This window comes from Sinocyclocheilus anshuiensis, unplaced genomic scaffold, assembly GCF_001515605.1.
Source record: "Sinocyclocheilus anshuiensis isolate Anshui unplaced genomic scaffold, SAMN03320099.WGS_v1.1 scaffold454, whole genome shotgun sequence".
NCBI classification, from domain to species: domain Eukaryota; kingdom Metazoa; phylum Chordata; class Actinopteri; order Cypriniformes; family Cyprinidae; genus Sinocyclocheilus; species Sinocyclocheilus anshuiensis.
This window is the reverse complement of record NW_015548217.1, coordinates 5,116,782-5,126,067: the sequence shown is the minus strand read 5'-3', so window position 1 is coordinate 5,126,067 and position 9,286 is coordinate 5,116,782. Positions and strand designations below refer to the sequence as shown.

Sequence of the window (9,286 nt, the reverse complement as noted above, 5' to 3'; positions counted from 1 at the left end):
CAGGTACATCTCAAAAAATTAGAATATCATGAAAAAGGTCAATATTTTTTGTCACTCATTTCAGAAAGTGAAACCCATATATTATATAGATTCATTAAGTGAAATATGAAATATTTCAAGCCTTTATTTCTTGAAATTTTGATGATTATGGCTTACAGATAATGAAAATTCAGTGTTCAGTGTCTCAGAAAATTAGAATATTACATAAGATCAATTAAAAAAAAGGATATTTTAAACAGAAATGTCAGGCTTCTGAAAAGTATGTTCATTTCTATGCACTCAATACTTGGTTGGGCCTCCTTGACACCCTTCACAAGGGGGGTAAGCCACAAACATTAATTGCCAAAGAAGCTGGTTTTTCACAGAGTGCTGTATCCAAGCATATTCATAGAAAGTTGAGTGGAAGGAAAAAGTGTGGTAGGAAAAGGTGCACCAGCAAAAGGGATAACCGCAGCCTTGAAAGGATTGTCAGGCAAAATCCATTCAAGAATTTGGGGGAGCTACACAAGGAGTGGACTGAGGCTGGCGTCAGCGCATCAAGAGCCATGGTTCAATGACCATGGTGTTACTGTGCTTGATTGGCCAGCAAACTCGCCTGACCTGAACCCCATAGAGAATCTATATGGACCCAACAATGCAGATGACCTGAAGGTCATATCAAAGAAACCTGGGCTTCCATTACACCCGAGCAGTGCCACAGGCTGATTGCCTCCATGCCACGCTGCATTGATGCAGTAATTCATGCAAAAGGAGGCCCAACCAAGTATTGAGTACATAGAAATAAACATACCTGTCAGAAGCCTGGCATTTCTGTTTAAAATATCATTTTTTTATTGATCTTATGTAATATTCTAATTTTCTGAGACACTGAATTTTGGGTTTTCATTATCTGTAAGCCATAATCATCAAAATTTCAAGAAATAAAGGCTTGAAATATTTCACTCTATGTGTAATGAATCTATATAATATATGGGTTTCACTTTCTGAAATGAGCGACAAAAAATATTGACCTTTTTCATGATATTCTAATTTTTTGAGATGTAATTTTTTCAAACTCATCTACATATTGGATAACCTGAGGGAGAGAATATTTTCAGCAATTTTTTTGGGTAAACTATTTCTTTAAATGTAGGTTTACATGAGCTGAAACGCTACATGTAGTACAGTATTTTTAGAACAACAGTAACTGTAATGCAACTATAAAGACATAATTGTCCTTTACATTTATAGAAATATTACCATAATGAGTTGCTATGTTTAAAGGAGGAAATATGTTTTTATTTCATACATATTTTCTATTTATAAAACAATGATTAAAACCTGCAGCATTCAAATTGTAACCTGTTATCTTAAATAAAATATAGCAAATAAAAATGGCTTTTAACATCCTACGCTAAAAAGGCTATTTGCAGGCGTAATGTATTGTTTATTTAACTACTTTAAGAACAAAATAGAGATGTGCTATGAGGTTTTGTTGGACTTACATCTCTGCGCTGTTTTGAGCGCGTCATCCTGACGCTCTGAGATCGTCTGAGCCCATGATGAGACACGGCTTCATCTTCAGAGTATACAAGCTTATCCTCGTCATCACTCCTGTCATCGTCATCACCATGATAATACTCTACAAAACAAACAAGTTGAGAGTTAAGAAAACAAGATGTTGATCAGACACAACAGCAGGCACGATCGAGATCAGTGCTCCTCAAACAGCTTTTGTCTTAAGGCCCAGATTTTACATTGGCGACCAAGTAACACAGAACCAAAATTGTCTACTGTACAAAAAATATGTCACCTGTGTCAGTGCACATCGAACACTGACTAGTAACTTTTAAGTAACTTACTACTTAAAAGTAATTTTTTTAAGTACAAAAAATATGTCCTACATCGAACACTGAGCAGAAAACATTTACATATTTATTCATTAATATTAAAATACATACATTTTAAAGTATAGGCCCAGTAGTATGAAAAATCATTAAGATGAGATTATGCTAGATAGGAAACTTTTGTAAGCATGCAAATGTTTTTGATGAACAGGTGACACATGAATTTGTGCCAAAATACAGCAGAATTTAACTGTCAACAATATGAATTAAAACTGTCAACAATATGATTAAAAACTGTTTAATATGGCTATTAAAATATACAGGTATTCAAGGGCAGGCTTTAGGATGATTTAGATCCTACCTGTCCGATCGCTACCACTTTGTTTATTTAAACGGGGAGTCATCTCAGTTATCACCAGTAAAGTATGGAGTGCCACAAGGATCTGTCCTAGGTCCTCTGCTATTTTCAATATACATGTTGCCCCTTGGTAATATTATTAGAAAATACGGGATTAGTTTCCACTGTTATGCTGATGATACTCAACTATATATCTCAACAAGACCAGATGAAACTTCTAAATTATCCAAGATAACAGAGTGTGTTAAAAATGTAAAAGTAATTTTCTCCTATTAAATTCGGATAAGACCGAGATCAGTGTTGGGGAAAGTTACTTTTAAAAGTAATGCATTACAATATTGCGTTACTCCCTAAAAAAAGTAACTAATTGCATTACTTAGTTACTTTTTATGGAAAGTAATGTGTCACGTTACTTTTTCTCATTTGGGCTGGGCTTGCTAATTTGTTTTTAATATAAAAATTTATATTTTTGGCAAATGTAAAGGCCCTTTCACGCCAAAAGTGAAACGAATACGCCTCAGCCATTCTGGATTGCATGAAGCATAGAATGCAGGAGAAGAAAGTTCAACACTCTTCGGCAATGAAACAAAAAGAAAGAAAAACAAATGTCATGTTTATTTTAAGTCATTTTTGCTTATTAATATGGCTGAATTGTATCATCGAAGGTCGGCAGCAAAGATATTAATAAAGTGATTAAATGCATAAAAGATATTTGTGTTATTTAATACATTTAATTATTGCAGGTTTGTTTTTGTGCAAGTGAGATGAGTAAATGCATGTTCACATTTAGTCTAGAACTACAGTAACATCTTGTTCACACAGCACCTCTGCACTTACTCCTGATTTCTCTCAACATGGGGACAAGAGAGTTGTCAGTCAATGAACGGGAAAACAAAGTAACTGGAGTTACTTATTTGAAAAAGTAATAATTTTTTAGTTTGGGTTAAACAAATACATTTTGCTTGGTTGGAACAGCAGCTATGCTAATTGTGTCTCTATTTCTTTCTCTGTTTTTGCCGTAACTAGGATTTACACAAGCTTCAGTCTGGATCCAGAACACCTGAGAAGAGATGATGCCAACCCCTCAGAGGACCTCAGATGATACAAACCCTGAAACAACATACAGAACAACCACATTTTGCTATAAGTTTGATTGCATCATATAATAATTGCTGTTAATAGTGTTCATCGTCTGTTTGATTACATCTTTAATTGTTTTTTCCATACATTTCTGCCATATGTACATTAACTGACAGTCACCACTGATTCATCATTGTAGAAACTTAATTTGCTGTAAAGTTGCTTTGCAACGATTTGTATCATGAGAAGCGCTATACAAATAAACTTGAATTGAATTGAATATTAACAAAATAAGCCTATTTATTTATTTATCTAACTGTGCATGATTATTTGTTTATTATTCTGCATTTAGCATTGTTTTTCCCATCCATGGCCCTATCAGAACAGACTCATTTTTGGGTCGCAACTGACCAGTTGAGAATCACTGATCCAGTTCATTGTACATGGTGGGAATGTGATTTCAGCCATGGAGAAAGTAGAAGAGAGCAAGAGAGAGAGCAGCTGCCGGGTTCAGGCCGCTCCTGGCACCATCACCTCTGGGCTCCCCGGGTAGCGCTGGGAGCTAGGCAGAGCCAGCCTGTGCCAGGACGCCTATCAGCAATCCAGCCAGATTCACTGCACACGCCATCACCCAAAAGACAGGCTATAACAAGACTGCATACTGTATCAAACTGCACTGCACAGAACTGTAGGTGTGTGCAGGTCTCCATTCCACCATAAGGGGGCAGAAGAAATACAGAAACCGATGATCCTGAAAAGCTTTCCTTTGTTTGTTTCCACACCCTCTGCTGTTTTCAATTACTGAAATATAACAACTTCCTTGGGATTTAAAAAAGTATGCGATTAATTTTCCAGTACTATTCTAGTTCTGTTAAGACCTTGAGCAAGCTAAGCAGAAAGAGCTTTGAAAGAGGACAAATATAAAGACGCAGAAGACAGGCCTTTTGTTATTTTCTGCAGCTCTGAAGGTCAGTCCAACACATAACCAGGAGAGATATAACTTCTATATCTCCGTCTCTCTCTCACACACACACAGTAAAGCATATATACACATACATACATACATACATACATACATATATATATATATATATATATATATATATATATATATATACACACACACACATACACACGGTATATTGCCTATAATAGAGGAAAAATTTATCAAAACGAAAGTACATTTGCATTTATATAAATCAATACAACAAAATATAACTAACAGAAATGTTTAACTACATATATTTGCAAAAAAAAAAAAACCTAAAAAAAGCACACAACTTCAGTCAGCACATTTGAGTAACGATGCAAACAAATCCGTTATTAAAAGTTTTAATTGATTCATTAAAATGGACAGTTTAAACTTTTACTTGAAATTCAAAAAAATTAAATCTAATGACATGCTCTTTAATGGGCACATAAAATAAGCACATTAAAATCACTGCCAAATTCACAATTGCCAATGAAAACACTGTGAACATATGCATTCACACGAGTTCTACTCTCTAATATCAGAAGACTCCATTACTTGTGATTAACAGGAGAGCCTAAAAATATATACAGGCATGTTTTATATCATGCCTGTCACCTAAAGCTGACCTGCGCTCCTTTAGAAAAAGCAAAACCCAACAATAAAGCATGAGCGAATAAATAACACACTTGAGCCTCTCTCTTAATAGGCTACCTCCCGTTTTTAAATTTAAACTGCAATTAGCAGCTCGTTTGATCAGTTGGGATCTTTCACCTTGGCTTTGAGCTTCTGAAAGGGAATGCCATTTTGGAAGAGCTGGCTTTCTGATGGCTTCACTGCAGACGAGATGAAAATGACCTGGATGCCAGCGGAATTTCAAACGCGGCGGACGCATTAGCATACTGAGATAGAAGCACATTAGGTATTCCGCTCAGAGCCTCCCTGAGCTGTTTTATCCTGTTCTTCATCTTCTCACAAAGCAGCACTAGCAACGTGCCGCTATTACTTATTACACTTCTGTGCCTGAGACAAATACCGAATCCATTTCATTTGCTCCAAAACCGGTTAACACGGCAGTGATTTCCAGAAGCGTGTGAGATTTAGTTGAGATATCATTATGGCTTTACTTGCTCTACTAAACATCTTTACAGACACTTTCCCACTAGCTGTGTCACACAAAGGCTGTGTCTGAAACCTCAAAAATGCTGCCTTCGCAGGCGACATCAAAGCACATCTGAATTCAATGTTTGCGTAACATCCTGTCTACTACGATGGTTTCATCTGGTTTATGAAGACAGCGTGTGCTTATAATACGCCACAACCGTGTGTGGCAGATGGTGGAAAGAATAAACATGGCGTCTGCTGAAGCAGTCGGAAGACGGCTATTTCATAACTGTCTATTGTTTTCATCTTATTCATACGGAAAAATATGCACTCTGTTGATTAAATATTTGCGCAATCACCTCTGAAGCTCATTTGTTCGGCATCATTAGACGTGACGTTATTATGTACTGGAAGCTCTTTTGAGCTTCTGCCTGTTAGGCAGAGTAAGGCATCTGCCTTCTGTTGTGGACACAGCTGAGAAACACCAGTGCGAAAGGAAACAAAGGATGGAGTGTTAATAATTAATCTGCGAGGTAAGAATTACCAGCTCCGTCTGGCTGGTCCATGATGGCTCTTCTGGCTGGGTTGGACCTGTATGATGAATATGTGTCATCTTGAGGGATCTGCGTAAGGTCGTGCATGCTGAAGCTCCTGAGCTTCTCTGTGATGGCACCTTGACCCTGTAGAGACAAAACAGCCCCCAGTTAGGATAAACACATCAGCACTGACAACACACAGGACAGCTTTAACTGAGCATAACAAGAGTGCACGGACATCCACGATGACATCATTACAACATGCATGCATGTATGAATGAATGAATGCTGATAAGATTTGGGCTCTGTTCCAAGTGACCTGTTACCTAGTGAGCTGCCCTGTTGTCAACTGAACAAATAGACTCGTAGGTTTGGCATTTGCATGTCAGCAGTGAAATCAAATTGAAGTTTTTATAATTTTTTTAAATATCACATGACAAAGTAGTACATTAACAAGTCACAAATTTCTTGTTTTATCTGCCATCTTTTATGGATTTTTTCCCCACTGAGTACATCATAGTACTTTCACCTTACAATCTGGCTGAAAGGTATCTTAAGATGCATTTACATTTACTGTCAATTTCATGGTCAAAATAGAGTCATTTCAATCGGAATCCGAGCAAATGGGAATTTTAGGGCGTTGACCAACAGAAAGCTGTTTGAAATTGATTTCTGTGGGAGAAAACTAATGCATAATACATGCCTAAAACTACATTATTAATACAGACAATGGTTAGTTGGTTGGTGTTTTTTTTTTTAATTTAACACCATGCCAGCTTCCATGGCTATTTATATGGTGAGTAACAAGCTGAATTAGTATAAAAGAACAATTTAAAAGCCTATATACGGTTTTAAAAGTTTGCATTAGATAATTCTAAAATGAATTCAGGGTTGATTCTGGTAGACAACTTAAACTAGCACAGATGAATAAAATATGTTAAAAAGAAAACTGGCCTCTGGCATGAAAAGCATATTGGTAGATCTTCATTTGATATTAAAGGGATAGTTCACCCAAAAATGAAAATTCTGTCATTAATTACTCACCCTCATGAAGTTCCAAACCTTCGAAACACAAATTAAGAAATTTTTTATGAAATACGAGAGCTTTCTGACCCTGCATAGGCAGTAACACAACTGAAACGTTTTATGGCCCATAACAGTAGTAAGGACATGATAAAACAGTCCATGTGACACCAACCTTAATTTTATGAAGCTATGAGAAAATGACAAAACAAAAATAATGACTTCTTCTGTGTCAGAATGACGTGCGTTCACAATAGTACTACAATGAATGAGAGTGCATTCCTCTCTTTGTAAACAAGCCGCAGCGCATCCAGGTTTTACGTCAGAATGCCGGCTCCTGCATCAGCTTTATAAAACTACGATTGAACCACTGATGTCACATGGACTATTTTATCGATGTCCTTAATACGTTTCTGGGCCTTGAACGTTGTAGTTCCATTGCCGTCTATGCTGGGTCAGAAAACTCTCAGATTTCATCAAAAACATTTTAATCTGTGTTTTGAAGATGAATTAAGGTCTTATGAGTTTGGAATGACATGAGGATGAGTAATTTATGACAGAATTTTCATATTTGGGTGAAATAACCCTTTAAGAACTTGGGTGTGATTCTGGAATGTCCCATTCAACATTGTGTATATGTGATCTGATCCCAGCAGTTATTGGAAATAAAGATGCGACTTTCACCCACAGTAGAGTTGATTTCATACTCAAATACTGATTTATTTTGCCAATTGTTGATGACAAGATACTATGGAAGATTTAAGATCTGAGGGTGTTATGGAACACTTTTCAATATCTGTGGAAAGGATTTTTTTCCTTTTTTTAGCACCCGTCTCCACTTGTTAGTTTCCGGGAATATATGGACAAAATTGTGCTAATGTGACCACACGTTTAGAAGGCAGCACAACTATGCTAGAATTATGCAGCACACTTGGGTTTTGGAAGAGAGCTTAACTGAACAATGGACACAAGATTAAAAAAAAACATTATTTGGATAGGGACATTTTAGGCCTCATAACATGAATGTTTTAAACTGATGTAATAATACTATTAGTGCTTAACACCATGTTTGAGTTTGCAAAAATGTAGAAAAACAATGAAAAAATGGGAAAAGGAAAGCATGAGCTAAAAGCTGTTAAAATGATACTGCTTTTCCACATGCTGTAGACACTATAGCATTACCTGCACTGGAGAGAACAGGGCTGCAGTATTCCTATAGAGCAGTCTATATCAGTACAAGGTAACAAGAAAAAGTTCATCGCCAAAGAGAGGATTTCACAAAGAAAACAGAAGCAACATGCCAGAAAGAGGGTAAAAGCAAAAAAGAAGAGGTATGATGGGGAAAATATGGCAGCGTTTAAGAATAAAGATTGACACAAGCCCTTTACAAGCTCACTGGCTCCACTTTAGAGACGTCTTTCAATAACAGCATCTTTTCAGAGAGAGCCTAGGCAGGACAGTGGCCAAATGAATACTGTTGAGCAGCCCTGTGTTCTGCTTCTGATTAGGATATCAGCATGATTACATTTACTACTGCACTTATACTAATGGCTTTGGGTTGTTTTCACAAAGGAACAGTGACCTTTGCTTGCAAATGAAAGTCACTAGTGTGTCATTTATTGCTGGTATTGCAGGTTTGTGCCAGTGCACTTGTGCTCTTTGATGCACAGGGAATAGGGACAGGGAAAAAAAGGGTTAAGGTGAAGTGTCATTTGCAACCCGTTTACTTTTATAATCTGATGTACACTACCTTTCAAAGGTTTGGAGTTGGTATGATTTTTTTTAGTCTCTTGTGTAAAAACAGTAATATTGTGAAATATTATTACAATTTAAAATAATAAATGTTTTCTATTTTAATATATTTCAAAAATAAAGCATTAACCCCCAAGAAGCCGTGGTTTACAGTGAATTTATAACAGCTAAGGGGGTTTTAGGCACTCCGCGATAACCCCCTTAGCTGTTATAAATTCACTGTAAACCACGGCTTCTTGGGGGTTAATGCTTTATTTTTGAAATATATTAAAATAGAAAACATTTATTATTTTAAATTGTAATAATATTTCACAATATTACTGTTTTTACACAAGAGACTAAAAAAAATCATACCAACTCCAAACCTTTGAAAGGTAGTGTACATCAGATTATAAAAGTAAACGGGTTGCAAATGACACTTCACCTTAACCCTTTTTTTCCCTGTCCCTATTCCCTGTGCATCAAAGAGCACAAGTGCACTGGCACAAACCTGCAATACCAGCAATAAATGACACACTAGTGACTTTCATTTGCAAGCAAAGGTCACTGTTCCTTTGTGAAAACAACCCAAAGCCATTAGTATAAGTGCAGTAGTAAATGTAATCATGCTGATATCCTAATCAGAAGCAGAACACAG

At 36.5% G+C, this 9,286-nt stretch overlaps 1 protein-coding gene across 1 annotated transcript in view; it reads right to left on the bottom strand.

The window, feature by feature from the left end:
- LOC107654067 (receptor expression-enhancing protein 3-like) overlaps positions 1–9,286 on the bottom strand; it is a 40,445-nt gene that overhangs the window by 12,089 nt on the left and 19,070 nt on the right. The window contains exons 6-7 of the mRNA XM_016440997.1: positions 5,883–6,018; positions 1,485–1,621 (exon numbers count right to left, since the gene is read on the bottom strand). Coding sequence (XP_016296483.1) covers positions 1,485–1,621; positions 5,883–6,018 — 273 coding nt within the window. The remainder of the gene's footprint in view (positions 1–1,484; positions 1,622–5,882; positions 6,019–9,286) is intronic.